The 20,810-nt window shown below is 37.7% G+C and overlaps 1 protein-coding gene across 1 annotated transcript in view; it reads right to left on the reverse strand.

Moving 5' to 3' along the window:
- Nucleotides 1-20,810, reverse strand: part of GTF2F2 (general transcription factor IIF subunit 2) — a 152,861-nt gene that overhangs the window by 110,343 nt on the left and 21,708 nt on the right. The window contains exons 3-4 of the mRNA XM_059377775.1: nucleotides 16,340-16,358; nucleotides 14,470-14,614 (exon numbers count right to left, since the gene is read on the reverse strand). Of these exons, the coding sequence (XP_059233758.1) occupies nucleotides 14,470-14,614; nucleotides 16,340-16,358 (164 nt within the window). The remainder of the gene's footprint in view (nucleotides 1-14,469; nucleotides 14,615-16,339; nucleotides 16,359-20,810) is intronic.

The raw sequence follows: 20,810 nt of genomic DNA on the forward strand, positions 1-20,810 counted from the left end.
GCGCAGGTGGGAGATCAAGCCCTGCATCAGGCTCTGTGCTGAGCAAGGAGCCTGCTTAAGATTCCCTCTCCCTCCCCCCTCCCCCTTGCTTTCTTTCTCTCCTCTCTGTAAATCTATAAAATAATCGATCAATCATCCTGTGAGATACAAAGGGCAATGGCTGTGGTATAGCTGAAACAAGATTAACTATACTACTTCTCTGCTACTGGAATGCTTAAAAATTTTCCATAGTGAAAAGTTAAAGAACAAATGGGGGTGGGGGAAGGGAAAAGAAAGTTTATTTTTCTTCCCTGGTAAGCTTTCATCATCATCATCATCATCATCATCATCATCATCATTATTTTAGAGAAGAGGAAAAAGAGAGGGGAAGGGGGCAGAGGGGGAGTGAGAGAGAGAGAGAGAGAGAGAGAATCTTAAGCAGGCTCCATACCCAGCACATACGCTGATGCTGGGCTCCATCTCACGCCCCTGAGATCATGACCTGAGCTAAAATCAAGAGTCAGATGCTTAACTGACTGAGCCACCCAGGAGACCCTGTCCTGGTAAGCTTTTACCATGAAAAGCCCTACAGATAATTCTGTTCCACTAATTTACTAATATATAGGTGAGAAATCAGCCATATTTCAACTTTATATTGCTTTTTCTCTTTACTAAATATGAATCTTTAAGCTTGAAGAATTAAATCAAGCCTGAATTAAAGTGGATGAGGTAGGAGACAAGCCATACCTTTCTAAGAGTAAGAATGTTTTTCAAGAGCAATAAAAAGCCATATGTAAATTACCATATTTTTTTGCTCTAAGAGTTTTCTTCAGTCATACTAAGTAAGAAAAATGTGCTTTTGTGATTGTAGCAAACACCCAAAACTGTTTTAAAGAAGTAATGTGACCAACAATAGCTAGTGAAAAAACATGGTGCTTAATAGTAGATATTTTTTAAAAATCCATATAAAGATAAAACCTCAAGGGTAGTCTCCTAAAAGCAAACAAATTTCTTCTGACACAATTAGAGAAGAAAAGCAGCAGGAAGAGAGAAAGAAGGAAGAGAAGAACAAAAACAATTACTAGGGAGGTAAACAAGTTGCGGTCACTCCTGTTGGCACCTTCAAAAAACCTCATTTATTTTAGGACTTTAATATCACTAGTAGTTATATCAAACAGATTGTCTGCTAAAAATAACAGCTTCTCTTATATGAGACCATGGTTTCTCATCCTTGACACTACTGACATTTTGGGCTACGTGGTTCCTCGCTGTGAGGGGCTGTCCTTGTCCTGTGCATGGTAGGATGTCTAGTGGCATTCTCGATCATTAATCAGATGCCACTAACAGTCAGCTGTGACAATCAAAAATGTCTCCAGAGCTGTCAAAGTTTCCCCCAGTTCAGAACTACTGCACTAATTATATAAAGATACACACCTAGAAAGCAGAAGTTTAAAAATATATTCATAATCTGCAGACAATGATTAGGTAAGTCCATCAAAGACAATTATCATATGATCTTGCTGATTTAAGGAATTTGAGAAACAAGATAGGATCATAGCGGAAGGAGGGAAAAAAATGAAACTAGAAGAAACCAGAGAGGGAAACAAACCGTAAGAGACTTTTTTTTTTTTTAAAGGTTTTATTTATTTATTTGTCAGAGAGAGTGAGAGAGCACGAGCGCACGCACAAGCAGAGGCAGCAGCAGGCAGAGGGAAAAGCAGGCTCCCTGCTGAGCAAGGAGCCCTGCCAAACTCAATCCCAGGACCCTGGGATCATGATCTAAGCCAAAGGCAGACGCTCAACAGACTAAGCCACCCAGGAGTCCCCCATAAGAGACTCTTAATTTCAGGAAACAAACTAAAGGCTGCTGGAGTCGATGGGGTGGGAGAGATAGGGTGGCTAGCGGATGGCTCTGGGAAAGAGTACATGCTATGGTGAGGGCTGTGAATTGTAGAAGACTGATGAATCACAGACTTTTAGCCCTGAAACAAATAATACATTATATGTTAATAAAAAAAAATAATAATTCAAAAAAAACATGCATGGGGGATGCTGGGTGGCTCAGTAGGTTAAGCACCTGCTTTCGGCTCAGGTCATGATCCCAGGGTCCTGGGATCAAGCCCCATGTCAGGCTCTCTGCTCAGTGGGGAGTCTGCTTCTCCCTCTCTCTCTGCTGGCTACCCCCCCTGCTTGTGTGTGCTCTCTCTCTCTGTCAAACAAATAAGTAAAACATTTAAAATAAAACGTAATAAAATAAAAAGAAATAAAGTAAAATGAAATAGGGGAACCGGGTAGCTCAGTCATTAAGCGCCTGCCTTCAGCTCAGGTCATGATCCCAGGGTCCTGGGATCCCCTCATTGGGCTCCCTGCTCAGTGGGAAGCTTGCTTCTTCTTCTCCCACTCCCCCTGCTTTTATTCCCTCTCTCGCTGTGTCTCTCTCTGTCAAATAAATAAACGAAATATTTTTTAAAAATAAATTAATTAAATTAAATTAAAACAAAACATGTAGACGGGCGGCTGGCTGGCTCAGTCAGTAGAGCTTGCAACTCTTGATCTTGGGGTGGTGAGCTCAAGCCTCACACTGGGTGAGGGGCTTACTTAAAAAAATAAAAATTAAAACAACAACAACAAAGAATATTAATTCCTTTTTAAAGTAATAAATAAATTTTGAAGTCTTAAGCTTCTTTTTCCCATAGGGAATTACTGTATTAGAACTATCACCAGATCAAAAGAATACAGTTTCAAGCAATAAAAGTATAAAGCCAACCAAGCAATGTGTCTTCTCTTCCTATAACAAGGGGCTACATGGCAGAGAAAAAAAAAATCAGCTACACTGCATTTTCTCAATTTTAAATTTTGATAAAAGAATACACTTATGTTCAAAGAACCAGAGACAAAAACCATGTCTGTGTGCAACAATCTTGCATGGGTTTTTTTTTTTTTTAATTTTTATTTATTTATTTGACAGAGAGAAATCACAAGTAGACTGAGAGGCAGGCAGAGAGAGAGAGAGAGGGAAGCAGGCTCCCCGCCGAGCAGAGAGCCCGACGCGGGACTCGATCCCAGGACGCTGAGATCATGACCCGAGCCGAAGGCAGCGGCCCAACCCACTGAGCCACCCAGGTGCCCCTTGCATGGGGTTTTTAAAAAAAAAAAAAAAAACAATGGCAATAAAGTTATTTGAAACAGCCGAAGAAAATGACTTTCAAAATATTAAGATAGTTTAAAACAACTAAAATGGTTCTAAATTAACATTATTTCAAGACTTAGTTTTAATACCTCAAGTACTGTAACACTGTAAAATTGATTTTACCATGTTGTAGGTTTTGTAAAGAAGCCAAAGTCTTCCTAAGATCTTAAGTATACATGAATCAAAACAAAGAACCAACTTCATAACCCGGAGGCTATAGAAAATCAAAAAGGAAAAAAGAGAAACACATTCGTACAGCGTATCAGTCCCTCCAGGTATAATAAAAACCTCCTAAGTTGTTGTTCTTTTTTTTTTTAATTGTATTTATTTAATTGACAAAGAGAGACACAACAAGAGAGGGAACACAAACAGGGGGAGTGGGAGTGGGAAAAGCAGGCTTCTGGCGGAGCAGGGAGCCCAACTCGGGGCTCAATCACAGGACCCTGGGATCATGACCTGAGCCAAGGGTAGATGCTTAACGACTGAGCCACCCAGGCACCCCTCCTAAGTTCTTCTTAACAGCTTTATAAATCAGAAAATGAGCAGTATTGAGATAAAAACTGAATTTTAGGAACAACAAGCAAATAAGACATACGATAAAGATAAAAACTTGAGGCTTTTTGACATTCTCCATGAAAATCACGAACAAGGATACAGGGAAGACAGGTCCAAAATAAAGTTATTTAACAGAGGTCACAACCGCAACTTCCAGTAGATTTTTAGGCAACAAAATTTTTTTATTAACATATAAAGTATTATTTGCCCCAGGGATTCAGGTCTGTGAATCATGAGGCTTACACATTTCACAGCACTCACCATAGCACATACCCTCCCCAATGTACATCAACCAGCACCCTAACCCCAACCCCCACCCCCAGCAACCCTCAGTTTGTTTCATGGGATTAAGAATCTCTTATGGTTTGTCTCCCTTCCGATCCCATCTTGTTTCATTTTTTTCCCTCTCTAGCCCCCACAACCCCCTGTCCTACCTCTCAAATTCCTCAGATCAGAGAGATAATATGATAATTTTCTTCCTCTGATGAACTTAGCATAATACCCTCTAGTTCCATCCATGTCATTTCAAATGGCACGATTTCATGGTTTTTGATTGCTGCACAGTATTCCACTATATAAACATACCACATCTTCTTTATCCCTTCATCTGTTGATGGACATCTAGGTTCCTTCCAAAATTTGGCTAGTGTGGACACTGCTGCTATAAACATTGGGGTGCACGTGCCCCTTCGGATCACTAAATTTGTATCTTTAGGGTAAATACCCTGTAGTGCATTTGCTGGGCCACAGGGTAGCTCTATTTTCAACTTTTTATGGAGCCTCCATACTGTTTTTCCAGAATGGCTGCACCAGCTTGCATTTCCACCAACAGTGTGGGAGGGTTCCTCTTTCTCCACATCCTCACCAATATCTGTCTTCCTGATTTGCTAATTTTAGTCTTCTGACTGGTGTGAGGTGGTATCTCACTGTGATTCTGATTTGTATTTCCCTAATGCTGAGTGATGTTGAGCAATTTTTCATGTGTCTGCTGGCCATTTGAATGTCTTCTTTGCAGAAATGTCTGTTCATGTCCTCTGCCCATTTCTTGATTGGATTATTTGTTCTTTGAGTGTTCAGTTTGATAAGCAATAAAATTAAAGCAGAATTCATGAGTAACAAAACTGGAAACTTAGGTTACTTCAACAAATTCATAGCAATGACTAAAACTGATGAAAAGCCAAATGTGTCAATATTCCTTGCATCAACTATAGATCAATTCTTCTGAAGAATAATACTATAAATATTATCTGACTCGTATTCAAAATACTAACAGTGTGATTACTACAATACAGATATAGAAGAGACTACATTACCAAAATAAAAAATGTATGGGTGGCAAGGCTAACACAAAATTTAAATGTCTTCTTTTATCCTTATATTTTCCACTGATGAATTAGGTATTTTGCACATAGGACTGAATTTCTTAGGTTTCTCATTAATAATACTTTTGTTTGCATAATTTATACTAAATTCTAGGGAATTAAAAAATTCATGTAGTAAAGAAACAACAAAACAACAATAAAAAGGCTTGTCAAGATATACTCTACACTAAAAAATAAAAAATCTCCATTCAATACAAGCACTGAACTTTCCTAGTTACTACAAATTTAGATGACACTGCTTAAACTGTCTCTAAAGAATTTTGTTTTCTTCTAATAAATATCTAAGTCCTGGAGATCTAATACTGTACAGGGACCACAGACAATAAAACTCTATTGTAAACACTAAACTTGCTAAGAGATTAGATTTCAAATGTTCTCAGCACTAGAGGAAATGTTAATTAAGTGACGTGACAGAGGTTTAGCGAATGCTACAGTGGCAGTCATGCTGCAGTATAAATGTTCACTTCAACATACTGTACACTTACACTTATACATACAATGACAATACATGTCAATTATATCACAATCTTAAAAATTATCCTTATTTTCTATTTTCTCCTTTCTTTTGAAGTGATAATTTCCAAAATACATTATTGTGCATCAAAAAAAAAAGAATTTTTTTTTCTTTTCTTTTCTTTTCTTTTATTTATTTATTTCACAGAGAGAGATCACAAGTAGGCAGAGAGGCAGGCAGAGAGAGAGGGGGAAGCAGGCTCCTTGCGCAGCAGAGAGCCCAATGCAGGGCTTGATCCCAGGAACCTGGGATCCTGACCTGAGCCAAAGGCAGAGGCTTTAACCCACTGAGCCACCCCGCCGCCCCAAGAATTCTGTTTTCTTGAGTAAAATTGTTAAGACTTTTGTTGTAAGCAACGGCAGACTGTCAAATGAGTCACAATACATACGCACTGAACTCCAGAACAATGGTTACCTCTGGATAGGGAGGTGGGATGGGACGAGAAGAAAAAAAGGAATGTCAGCTGTATCCGGAACATTTTATATCCTTTAAAAAAATATGGCAAATATAAACAGTTCTGAACTATTCTATACAGTTTATTATAGGCTTGAAATATTTCATTTTAAAAATCAGCCTTAAATAACTTGTGATTCCAAACCTTAATTTCATCCTTCAATTTTTTTCTCCGCACCTTCATCCCCAAATTATTAAATCTACAGTGTGTACCAACCGTGCATTTATGCGTGCATACCTAAATATGAAAAGAATACAAACATGCCTTTTACTCTCTTTCCAGCCACTGAATAAAGGAACATTTTCTGCTATTAGGTTCAACTTCAGAGAGCAGACCTGGTTCAGGCAGTTGGCAGAAATTTCAAAGCTGAACCAGCCACAAAACTTGCTGGCAGTTCAGGAAAAATACAAAGCACTAAAGTCATACATTTTTGCTTCAGTTTTTGCTCTTCCTGACAAGAATAAAATTGCCAGAAACTGGTAGGATTCCAAATGTTCGGTTCCATGGCATAGCCGTTACTCAAGAGTAAGCAAAAAATCCAGCTTCCTTACTCCTTCCACAGAGTCTTTGCACATAATTCACTGGCAGAGTGGAAAGCCTGGGGGCAGACACACAAACTATAGTTATCAGACTCAGGTATCTACTTTCTCAAAAATGAATGGAATAAGGCCAACCTTTCCAAGAAACAACCAAGAGCATTTGATGCCAGTTAATAAAATTCAAACTTTCAAAACGAAAAGTACCAATTTCAAAACATGTATACCCACCCATCATAAGCTTGACAGCTATCTAAAGACTTTCTGATTAAATCAGTGATGTTAATAAATGCAAAATTTTGATATAAGGAAACATGTCAACATGTGGAAGAAGTGCATAGCTCAGTGAACCAACATTCTCCAAATGATGGACATATGATGTTACAAAATCACACGTACGTAAAAATCCATTCACAAAGTACTAGTTAAAACCTATGGATTTATTTTCTTTCTTTCTTTTTTTTATTTTTTTAAGGATTTTATTTATTTGACAGAGAGAGAAGACAGAAAGAGAGCAGGAGCACGGAGAACAGGAGGCAGAAGCAAAACCCCCTCTGTGCAGGGAGTCCGACATGGAGCTCAATCCCAGAACCCTGGGATCATGACCTGAGCAGGAGGCAGATGCTTAACTAACTGAGCCACCCAGGCACCCCACAACCTATGGATTTCAGTGTAACAGAGTATTAAAAGTTTACTGATCTGGGTTTAAACTCTATACGGCAACAAACCTTTAAGAAACTACCCTTACAGGGGCGCCTGGGTGGCTCAGTGGGTTAAGCCGCTGCCTTCAGCTCGGGTCATGATCTCAGGGTCCTGGGATCGAGTCCCGCATTGGGCTCTCTGCTCAGCGGGGAGCCTGCTTCCTCCTCTCTCTCTCTGCCTGCCTCTCTGTCTACTTGTGATCTCTCTCTGTCAAATAAATAAATAAAATCTTTAAAAAAAAAAAAAAGAAACTACCCTTACAGAATTTTGGTATAGTAGCAAAAGAATACGCACCCGTATCTGAAAATTTCATTAATTACTCCTCCCTTTCCTAACTTAGTATTTGTAAGAAATCAGATTTCCTACAGATACTTCAACCAAAATTAACATACCACTATAGACTGAATGCAGAAGTGGAGAGGAGAATCAACTTGTCTTTTAAACCAGATATGAATGTGAAATACATTTCCATCTACTTCTTTTTTGGAAACAGGGCTATTTTCATATAAATATTATTTATGTTAACATGTAATGTATAGGTGCCCTGAAACCAAAAAGTTCAAGAACCATTGCATTGAAGTGATACAAAATAATTATAAAAAAAAATAACTACAATTATGATATATAAGGCTAAATAAAACCTGACTCCCATTGCATGGTAACTAGTAACAAAGCATATGGTGCTGATCTAATAAACAACAGAATGTAACTCATGTTTAAAGGCAGTGATAAGAAAAAAAATTCAACAACAGAAGAATCAGCTGTAGTATGAATGCTAACAACCACATACACATATATGTAAAGCTTAATCCACCTCTGCAAATCATACAGCTAAAATCCCATTCTCAACAAATGGGGGAAACATACCAAGTTAATGTTTCCGACTAACAGTCAAAAATTCAACTTTAAATAAAAATACTACCTATATTTATCCTTTATTTGCCTTTACTGCAGAATAATCCACACAAGGCAGATTATAAATTCTACAGTATTTCCAACATGATTGATAATTCAGCATCTGCAAAGAGCATTCCCACAGTTATAACAGTTTTCCTCCAATTTAAACTAATGTGTTCTAAGACAAATATGTGTTGGTATATGTTACCAAATTCAGGCTTGACAGTAAATTAGGCAGGCCACCACCAAATATATTCACACATACTTCCAATTATTTCAGCTGCTTTATTATCCCAGGAAGAGGTATTATAATGTGTACAGTGGTTAACCAAGTGTTACAGGACACACTGCTGAACTACTCTAGTTAGCAAAAAGAAAGTAAAGGAATCAATTGTGCCAAAAAATGTAATGAGAAAGAAAAAAACTGAGAAAGGAATTTAATATTCAATTTTGAACCTCAAATGTCTTAAGAAACTTTGAAGGAAGTTACTAATAAACCGTCTCACTTAAAAACCATTGTAGAATGTACCTTTAGAGTAGTTGTAATTCTTTGGGGAAAATAAACTATTTTAACACCTATGCTTTAATACACCCACCCATTATTGGCCAATCCTAGCCCAAACACAACGGTGATAAGCACAAGACATAGTAACCTACCCATAAGGTTTAATTCAGGAGTAAAATGACTAATACAAACCTTACTGTCAAGTAAGTTAAGTACAGAGCCAACTTAAAAATAAATTAAAATATTAAACTTGAAAGTCCCAACTTCAACTCAGGACTCCTGATTGCACTTTCTGCTTTTTTCCCCCAGATAACTCACCACCTTCTAGACTGCAAAAAGATTTACTCATTACATTTATTATTTGTTGCTGTTTCCTTTTACTAAAATGTAAGCACTAGGAAGGCTGGGTTTTTGCTCACTGAAGTATTCCAAGTCTAAATAAAAGAGGTCCTGCAGACAGTAGGTACAAATATCAGTTGCTCAATTAATGAACTGCTGCAGAGGGGTCAAAGATAATGAAAACTTAGAGCAAAACCACCACCATGGTCCATCAGTTTTAGTCCTGCCCATCTCTTCCAATATTTTCTAACTCAGTTATGGTCTCCCCACTTACCCAGATGCTCAAGCTGAAAAAGCCTGGAAACCATTCTGGGCTTCCCACTCATCCAATTCTCCCAGTTAATTCATCACCAAAAGCTGTCAAAATTACCTCTCCTATCTTTAGAACAGTATTCTCTTTTCCACTTCCACTGCACCAGGTCAAACTTTTTAATCTCTAAACTAGACTATCAAATCCACAACTGAGCTATTTTGCTTTGATGTAACCAGGACTATTTAATAGCTTTTTAGATAGATTATGATGAAGTATGACAGGTAGGAGAAAGCAAAGTGAAGAACAGGCTATTTGGAGGCAAGAAAAATGCATTCTATCTTACCTTCTTGCCTCCTATTAAGGCATGCTTACTTCAAGGTCCAGCTCAAATATTATCTCCACATTTGAAGTCATTCCCAGTTCTTTCATTTACTCTTTTTTCTTCTTTATACACAGCTCCATTAGAGCACTTTCTGTAGTGAGGATACCAGCTGCCCAGCTGAATAGAACTCTGATTTTTTTAATTAAATATTTTTATTTATTTACTTGAGAGAATGCGAGGCAACAAAAGCAGAGGGAAAGGCAGAGGGAGAAGCAGACTCCCCACTCAGCAGGGAGCCTGACAAGCTCCATCCCAGAACCTGGGACCATGACCAGAGTAGAAGGCAGATGCCCAACTCACGGAGTCGCCCAGGTATGCCAGTCTAGCCTTATTCTAACACAGGGCCCAGCATTAAAAAAAATCTGTTACACAGATGAATGAACAATTCTAGTCTAGAATTTGCAATTAAAAGAAAACCCAAGTTTGAACAAAGATGGGTTGTAAATTACAAAGAAATCGAAGTTATTTAATTACCAATAGTAGCTAAAAATACTAAACCAAAGACCCAAGGGGAGAAAAATAAAGACCAAACACATGAAGAATTTCTCCTTAGACAAAGGCAGAAAGATAAGGATATTAGCTAATAAAAATATTTAACAGGGAAATAGATTTAGAATTTCATAGAGAAATGTGGACCAAAAAAGGGGCCAACCCAAAACAGTCCTTAAAAATAAAACATGTTCCCTCAGATAGGAATACTCAACTAGAAATAAATTGTGTTCATAAAACACTCATGAAATGAATGCAGATTGTATTAAGGAGATAATGTAAAAGATATCATCAGTCTCCTCAAACTCCATTCCCACAAAGATACTCTAATATGTAGAACTGAATCATTAGAAAAAATTGGTTCAAGGAGGCCTCTCAAAAACCAGCAAAATCTGTATTATAGAAGGAATAAAGTTATTAAAATTTAACTCCTAACACATGGAACAAGTGAGGTTTTAACTCTTCTTATCAAATTCTACATTTTATAGACCCACAGACTATTAAAAAAAAGTGAAGAGGGGAGCTTGGATGGCTCAGTAGGTTAAAGGCTCTGCCTTCTTCGCTCAGGTCATGATCCCAAGGGTCCTGGGATCAAGCCCTGCATCGGGCTCTCTGCTTAGCAGAGAGCCTGCTTCCTCCTCTCTCTCTCTCTCTCTCTCTCTCTGCCTACCTCTCTGCCTACTTGTGATCTCTGTCTGTCAAATAAATAAATAAAATATTAAAAAAAAAAAAAAGTGAAGAGCCAAGAAAAGCAACTTTTTATAAGCTGGTACAGCTCTTTGCTTGAGGGAAAACATAAAAATATTTAAAATAATGCCAGCTTTATGCATATTTCATTGTAAAATAAACAGCTTTACTCACTGTAAAATGGTTCAGTTATTCACACTTTGGCCAGTTCATGATCAACCAAGCTAATACTAGAGTGTGGACTCTAAAGCTTTTTTGGGTCACCAATGAAAGCTACAGTCCTGTTCCCCAGAAAAATATGCATATTTTAGAATTTCATAGAGAAATGTGGACCAAAAAAGGGGCCAACCCAAAACAGTCCTTAAAAATAAAACATGTTTCCTCAGATAGGAATACTCCAATGTGTGTGTGTGTGTGTGTGTGTGTGTGTATAAATACAAAATTCAAAAGATATATCTTTAGAATTTTAAGTAGGCTCCATGCCCAGTGTGGAGCCCAGTGTGAGGCTCAAACTCACGAACATGAGATCAAGACCTGAGCTGAGATCAACAGTGGAATGCTCAACCAACTGAGCCACCCAGGCAACTCTACATCTAACATTTGAAATATGTCATGCAATTACAAGCCTCTGCTGTCTATTCATGACTCCCTAGAGATTCAAGGGACCCAGCTGTAGAACTGAGACCTTAAAGATTAGAAATGGCAACTGACACAGTGCCCCTCAAGGAAATACACTGTTAACAACGGCAACTCTACAGAGCTTTTTCTCAGACATCCAAGCAATCAAAAAACACCAAACATAAAAATCTCTATTGGCTGAAGTTAATCAGATGATACACACACAGACAAGCTAAAATGCATGCACATGCCTTAAAATAAACTTGAAACCTGAAATGTTTAAAAGTAAGATCTAGGGGCGCCTGGGTGGCTCAGTGGGTTAAGCCGCTGCCTTCGGCTCAGGTCATGATCTCAGAGTCCTAGGATCGAGTCCCGCATCGGGCTCTCTGCTCGGCAGGGAGCCTGCTTCCCTCTCTCTCTCTCTCTGCCTGCCTCTCCATCTACTTGTGATTTCTCTCTGTCAAATAAATAAATAAAATCTTTAAAAAAAAAAAAAAAAAAAAAAAAGTAAGATCTAATATAGGAGTACCTGGTGAGCTTAGTCAGTAGAGCATGTGATACTTGATCTTGGGGTCATGAGTTCAAGCCCCACACTTGGCCTGGAGCTTACTTTAAATCATATATACGTATATATATACATATATAGATCTTTAAAAAATAAGATCTAAAATTAATAACAGTAATAGCTAATCGTTACTGAGCATTTATTATGTAGAGTGCTATTCTAAGTGTTTTAAAAAATTCTTATTTAGACCTAAATATAAATAATTTTTATTCCATTTCACAAATAAGGAAATTAAAGCACAGAAAGTTACAAGGAGAGCCAAGGAACAATGACATGAAACAGAAATGACAGAAATTAAGAAAGAAAAAGCTCCTTGGGGTGTGAAGCATCTAACAGTAACTTAGATCTGCATTTGTATCACCACAGTTCGACAAAGCAAGAACATATTGTCCAAACTCCAGAAGAAGGATGACAATCTTGATCCTCTTCCATATCCCTGCCAAGATAATCCTTGTAATACCATATTCACTTTGGAGTACACTGTAACCAGAAATATGAACACAAAATGTTCAAAAAGAGCACAATACTAACTAAAGGATTTATAAGATTAAAATGGAAGATGAATTTTGAGAGTAACAAACCTCACCTTTGTAAACCACTATCTTTTGTATCATAATATATCATGCAGGGGCGCCTGGGTGGCTCAGTGGGTTAAAGCCTCTGCCTTCGGCTCAGGTCATGATCCTGGGGTCCTGGGATCGGGCCCCGCGTCGGGCTCTCTGCTCAGCGGGAGTCTGCTTCCCTTCCTCTCTCTCTGCCTGCCTCTCTGCCTACTTGTGTCTACTACTACTGTCTGTCCAATGGATAAATAAAAATCTTAAAAAAAAAAATAATAATAATATATCATGCATTCGAAAAATGAGCAACTTAGTAAAATGTAAAAAAGCTGAAATAAGGTACCTTTCTCTGCAAGTGTAGTTCAACTTTTGTTCAAGGTTCTGCCTCCTATTTCCTGTTTTGGTGCCGTATGCCTCTTCTACTCCATAGACAACCACAAAAGTAGAGAAAACCTCACAGGTTAAATAGGTCTTGCTAAATCTTGCCAATCACAAAAAAATTTCGAAGTCCTTGGATACACCTATGCTATGCCCTGCATAACGCGGCATACAATAAATACTTCTTGAGTAGCTGAAACCTCTCCAAGAGAAAATGCATGTGTTTAACATTTTCTTCCTCCCATAATACTACATTACAAATTTGTAGCAACAGAATAATGCAATAAAACAAAATTTTTATCTTAAACCACATGATATAAAAGTTGTAATTTATCATTTGGGTATTTTTAAAAAGATTTATTTATTTTATAGAGAGAAAGAGAGCAAGAGCAAGCAAGGGGAGGGACAGGGGGAGAGAAGCCCCACCCCCACCAACCTGAGGCTCCAGTCTCAGGACTCCGAGATCACAACGTCAGCCGAAATCGGGAGTCTGATGCTCAACAACTGAGCCACCCAGGCACCCCTATAATTTACCATTTTGTTACACTCTATGTCCAAGGAGGGCGGTGGGAAAAAAAGACTGTCTTTTTGATCAGTTTATAACAGCTACTTGGTAATCTAAGACACCACAAAAGATTTATCTGAACATATTCTTTTTTAAAACAATAACATTCTTAACAATTATAATTTCTTACAGCTTTCTTTGTAATATTTAAAGAAGATACAACAAAACCACAAATCATTTTCTTTAGACAACCAATAAATTTTTTAAATTAGATATGAGAAGTTAGCTCCACTAAAGTGAGCTGCCCTGCTGCATTAATAGTAATAGTCTAAATTCAGGTAAGGTTAAGAATCAAATAACAATGAAAATAAACATAGATGTACACTGCAAAAAAGCTCCTTCTATATTTAATTCACAAACTGAAACACCTGCTCCTGATTATTGAACTGGTAAAATATCTGAGAGCACATAAAATTTATAAACTATACTTAACACAGCTTCTTGGAAGTCAAAACCAATTACAAACAGTTCATCTCTCTGCACTAAAAAGTCCCTCTTCACATTGAAACCCACAAAAGCAAAAACTCTGACTAAAATATTCCCTAATATTAAGAGATTTTTTTAAGGCACAACTTATAGTTGCTGAATATTGATTTACCAAAACACGCAAGTATGACCTTATCTTGGCAAAACTCAGAATACTGTTTCTTCAACATCCTAGAAGACAGCTTGATGCACCACAATCTGCCATCTGCTTTGTTCTATTTCTTCATACCCCAAATGGAAACTAAACCCTCGAGTAATAGCCAAAATTTCATTAATCACAGGAAAGTACTTAGAGAAATAAAATAAATAGCATGATATGAATAGAGATAGAACAACAGGTAGAGAAGCCTTGGTAATGACCTCAAAGTCTATGTTGAGACAGAAAATCTATACAACACATACAGGAATCACATTAAATAATTCTATTCCCACTTACCTGATGAGCTCTCAGTAAAGACTGTTAATGTCTGTCCTCCAACACTTTGTAAGACAAATGGATGTTCTCTAGGAGTGCTGACTGATGCTGGTTTTCCACCAATGTCGTGAATATTTGCAAGATCCTCATTCAAAGTAAATGACACCTAACAGACACATTAACAAGAGCTTATTACAACAAGCTTAAGTATTCAAAGTATCATTCACAGAAATTCTGATTATAAAACAAATACTTTTAAAAAAACGTGTATCTTTGTTTCTAGACATTAAAACATTTCTCTAAAACTGATGAGTAAATATGTGATATATTAAGGGTAATAAAATATTAATTACTCTTAACCATGAAATTCTTACAACATTGTTTGACTTTTTCATAATAAAATTTTGGGAAAATGTAAAAAATAAAAACCCATTTCTCTAAAACTTTATCCAAAAAACCTTTAATACTTCATCATAAAAAGAGAATTCAGGGGCGTCTGGTGGTGCAGTCAAGTTAAGCAGCTAACTCTTGGTTTTGGCTTAGGTTGTGATCTCAGAGTTGTGAGAACAAGGCCCACTTCAGACTCAATGCTCACTGCAGAATCTGCTGAAGACTCTCTCTGCTCCTCTCCACCCCAAATAAAATAAATAAATCTTAAGCAGAGAAAGAGAATATATTCCCATTTGTCAGAATAATGAAACTAATCTACTATTATAAAGATAGGTGACAGCTTTCAAATGTTTTCTGTGGTTTACGGCTGAAGAAATTCTATTTCCAAACAGAAATAATTTTTTTTCCCTTAAGGTCTGTGAATTCAAAGGATCGTATCTTGTTACATTTATATCCTTATGAATACATATACTTAAATATATATTTAAATATATAATAAATATAAATAAATATATAGCAAAATGCCTGGCACATAGAAGGGAAACAGTATTTGCTGAATGAGTGAATATTGTAAGAGTATTAAGAAATCAATTGTATTTAAGGGGGGGAAAAGTGAGGTATTTACTAAGAAAGCTTAAACACTCCCAAAAGCAGAGGATATATATATATATATATATATATATATATATATATTTTAGGTTTTAATGACTAGTGTAGGAGTACATGGTACTATTTCATTTTTTAATATTTTAAGAAATACAACTAAATATTTACAAAGATAATGCAATATTGAGGTTTAGAATAAAAACCACATACTAGATGTTCTTTCAAAATGATTTTTGCTATATACCAGATCTCCCCAAAGGAACATCACTTTTTTTTTTTTTTTAAGATTTTATTTATTTATTTGACAGGCAGAGATCACAAGTAGGCGGAGAGGCAGGCAGAGAGAGAAGGAAGCTCAATCCCAGGACCCTGAGACCATGACCTGAGCAGAGGGCAGAAGCTTTAACCCACTGAGGCACCCAGGCGCCCCTGGGAGCATCACATTTTACATCAGAAGATTTATAAACATGAAATACTAATCTCCCAACCACACAGGAAAGATTATGAACCATTTGTTAAATATTTCTCTACTATGTGATAGGTGCCACAATTACGTCCTAGACTTAATGGGTCAAAATCTAAAGCCCTGAAAAATCCAGACAAAAATGCCTCTGTCACACTGAAATAATGTTGAAGCATTACTGAAGCAACAGTAAGCCTCACAGTACCGAGATGGGATAGTTTAGGTCAAAGCAGAAAAATGCTAAGAATGAACAACCAGGAGTCCATTCATTTACATAAAAGTGGCATTTACACTGTTATGTGTTCCTCACCATCAGCAACTAGTTTGATGTGGAGTTTTCCAGAATGCAAATACCACCTTCTTTTTACTATTACTAATACATAGTAAAATAATCTTATGTTTTAAATAAAATTTTCATAGAAATAATCTCACCTCAGTCCTTCCTTGACTCCTACAAAAGAAAGGAAAAACTTTTATTTAGATTTCATGTTTTCTTCAAGTGTACACTAAAAACTAAAAAAATAACACTACATCATATTTACACAGACTAAGACACTTACATAGATCAACTAATACTTACCCTTGGCTCTCCTCAACTAACCTACTTATAATCATACAGTAAAAACAAAATCACATTAATCCTATGTGTAGTTATTATGAGTTTGTATCACTTTACACTATTACAACCTGCCTAATATTTTTTTAAAAGATTTTTATTTATTTATTTACTTATTTGACAGACAGAGATCACAAGCTTTAACTGAGCCACCCAGGTGCCCCGACAACCTGCCTAATATTTTAACCAAGCACTGTACGGAGTCTAAGATCTCTGTCCTCATGGGGCACCTGGGTGGCTCAGTGGGTTAGGCCTCTGCCTTTGGCTCAGGTAATGATCTCAGGGTCCTGGGATCCAGCCCTGCATCCGGCTCTCTGCTCAGCGGAGAGCCTGCTTCCCTTTCTCTCTCTCTGCCTTCCACTGCCTACTTGTGATCTGTCAAATAAATAAGTAAAATCTTTAAAAAGAATTTTTTTTAAAAAAAGATCTCTGTCATCAGCCAGAAGATATAAAAATTACATCTGTAACATTTTAACTAAAGTTAAATAAGAGAGCCCCAATGTGCCAGGATCAGATAGGACACCATTTCTTCCCTTTCAAGAGTTGAGAAAAAAAACCTGAGCTAAGTCTTGAAGAGTACCGGGATTTCAACAGGCTGAGACAGGAATATCTGAAGTATCAGCTGAGCAAAGCCAGAAAGAGTCTGATCATGAAATGTAGTCACATTTGGCTGGAAGAATACACACTAAGGAATAGTGGGAGAACCTCAATGTGAGACAGGAATCCATCAGAACCCTAGAGGAGAACATAGGCAGTAACCTCTTCGATATCAGCCACAGCAACTTCTTTCAAGATATGTCTCCAAAGGCAAAGGAAACAAAAGTGAAGATGAACTTTTGGGACTTCATCAAGATCAAAAGCTTCTGCACAGCAAAGGAAACAGTCAACAAAACAAAGAGGCAACCCACGGAATGGGAGAAGATATTTGCAAATGACAGTACAGACCAAAGGTTGATATCCAGGATCTATAAAGAACTCCTCAAACTCAACACACACAAAACAGACAATCATATTAAAAAATGGGCAGAAGATATGAACAAACACTTCTCCAATGAAGACATACAAATGGCTATCAGATACATGAAAAAATGTTCATCATCACTAGCCATCAGGGAGATTCAAATTAAAACCACATTGAGATACCACCTTACACCAGTTAGAATGGCCAAAATTAACAAGACAAGAAACAACATGTGTTGGAGAGGATGTTCAAAAAGGGGAACCCTCCTACACTGTTGGTGGGAATGCAAGTTGGTGCAGCCACTTTGGAGAACAGTGTGGAGATTCCTCAAGAAATTAAAGAGAGAGCTTCCCTATGACCCCACCATTGCACTACGGGGTATTTACCCCAAAGATACAGATGTAGTGAAAAGAAGGGCCATCTGTACCCCAATGTTTATAGCAGCAATGGCCATGGTCACCAAACTGTGGAAAGAACCAAGATGCCCTTCAATGGACGAATGGATAAGGAAGATGTGGTCCATATACACTATGGAGTACTATGCCTCCATCAGAAAGGATGAATACCCAACTTTTGTAGCAACATGGACGGGACTGGAAGAGATTATGCTGAGTGAAATAAGTCAAGCAGAAAGAGTCAATTATCATATGGTTTCACTTATTTGTGGAGCATAGCAAATAGCATGAAGGACAAGGGGAGATGGAGAGGAGAAGGGAGTTGAGGGAAATTGGAAGGGGAGGTGAACCATGAAAGACTATGGACTCTGAAAAACAATCTGAGGGTTTTGAAGACGTGGGGGTGGGAGGCTGGGTGAACCAGGTGGTGGGTATTAGAGAGGGCACGGATTGCATGAAGCACTGGGTGTGGTGCAAAAACAATGAATACTGTTACGCTGAAAAAAATAAATTAATTGGGGCGCCTGGGTTAAAGCCTCTGCTTTCGGCTCAGGTCATGATCCCAGGGTCGAGCCCCACATTGGGCTCTCTGCTCAGCAGGGAGCCTGCTTCCTCCTCTCTCTCTGTCTGCCTCTCTGCCTACTTGTGATCTCTGTCTGTCAAATAAATAAATAAATATTTTTTTAAAAAATTTTTTAAAAATTAATTAATTTAAAAAAAAAAAGGAATAGTGGGAGATAAACCAAGATGGAGAACTGAAGCTAGAACATGGGATATCTTGAGTATTATAGTACAGAGCATGAACTTTATTTCCTCAAGCAATCGAGAGCCATATCACTTGAACAAAAGAATAAAGTACAAAACATGCTCCTAGAAACTTGAACCAGAATATATATAAAATGGATATGACCACCAGTTAGAATACTAATGTTTTTCCATCACACCAGGTCAAGTTCCAACCTGCCTTCATTCAGTGGCTCAACCACTCATTCTGTCATTAAGTGTCTACTCTACAACCATTAGGCATTTTACCAAGTGCATGGTATAGTATGAACACAGGTCTTTATCATCAAGAAGGTCCTAGTTTGGGGTGCCTGGGTGGCTCAGTCATTAAGAATCTGCCTTCAGCTCAGGTCACAATCCCAGGGTCCTAGGATCAAGCCCTGTACTGGGCTCCCTGCTCAGTGAGAGGCCTGCTTCTCCTTCTCCCACTCCTCTTGCTTGTGTTTCCTCTTTTGCTGTGTCTCTTATCAAATAAGTAAATATTTTTTAAAAATCTTTTTAAAAAGGTCTTAGTTTAATGAAAAAAGATCCAATACATGAACAATATAAACTGGATAGTTACTTGATGACAGAGGTACAACACACTGTCATGAAAATGCAGATGGGAAAGTCAGCAAGAGATGAACAGAATGAGGGGTGAGGTCAATAACATGGAGGCATTACAGGTTAAGAGAATCCAATTAAACACAGACATGAGAAGATCCAGCATAGTCTTCCTTTTAAGATTTTCTTCTTAAAATCTTAGGGAGGGAGAAGCAGGTTCCCTGCTGAGCAAGGAACCTGATATGGACCTGATCCCAGGACCCTGGCATCATGACCTGAACTGAAGACAGTTGCTTAGCAGACTGAGCCACCCAGGCGTCCCTAGTACATTCTTTCTAAAATCAGTGAATGGCAGGCAGGAGTCAGGTGGTAAAGAGCCTCTTAGGCCAAACTAAGAAGTTCAGAATCTTAAACAGGTTTGTTTCCTGCAGGACTTCTCAGTCTTTCACATATTAAAATGCAATGTTGACTCTCTTTTCATTGGGGAAGTACTTAGAACAGAAGTGAAGAAATTCTAAGATTTCTCACAAAATATGCATTTCCAGCTTCTCTCAAAAGACTGGAAGATTTGGCAGCAATGCCCTCTCCGACCCCCAATTCAGCACAACAACAATCCCTAGGACATGCACAGATAGTCAAGCAATGAATTCACTGCAGTTCTTCCCCTATCACTTCTGGACCTGGCATCTAGCAGCATTTGGTTTAACTACCTTTCCAACATAGGAGCTGCAGTCAAAACAAAGGCAAAGATGCAGAGAAGGCACCTGTAGAATGTTTACTGAATTGGAATGAGGCTGATGCAAAAACCCACATAAAAAGTAATGAAGGCTTGAGCCAGGTAATGGCAGAATGGGAGGAGGAGTGTGTGGCAGGGTATCCGAGCTGTCAGAACTGATGGAAGAGGAAATGACTGGAAATAGGCAGCAAGGGGGAAAGGACTGTTTAAAGACCATGCTGACATTTCTAGTCTGGGGGACTCAAAAAAATCACCCAGATGCAATTAGGGAACACAGGAGGGGATGACAACTTTATTTTCATGTATTTATTTATAACTTCATCTTAGCTGGAATGGTAAGAGATTGAAGAGCTCTGGATGAGTTCATTTTCCAGAATAAAAACTAGTCCTTGAAGACTTCAAGACTTATTTTTAAAGGATTACATATTCTTTTGTCTTGGTATATATATGACCTTTTGTTATTCAATATTACCAATAAAATACATCCTCTTCATGATGAACTACAGTTAAAATTAAAAACATTAACACAGTAATACCTTCAGACATAAATGAAGCAAACATGTGGCCCATCCTTTCACTGAATGCCTAACGCTGTGCAGTTAGTTTCTCCTTCATTACTCTGTGTCCATTTCTCAATACTCCACAGCTACTTCTTTATACTTCAGCCCCATTCCTCTTGACTCTTTAAAAAATTAATCATTTGTCTTTCCTTTTTGTTATTTTTAAATACATCTTAGATTTGACACCAATAGGAGGAGACTTTTCACTAATCAATAAAACACCTCGTTTTCCAAGGTAAGTGAATCAACCAAATAATACCAAAACTTTTAACTGGTTCAAGATTTTTGAAAAAATTTTTATTTAAATTC

Source organism: Mustela nigripes, chromosome 15 (assembly GCF_022355385.1).
Source record: "Mustela nigripes isolate SB6536 chromosome 15, MUSNIG.SB6536, whole genome shotgun sequence".
NCBI lineage: Eukaryota > Metazoa > Chordata > Mammalia > Carnivora > Mustelidae > Mustela > Mustela nigripes.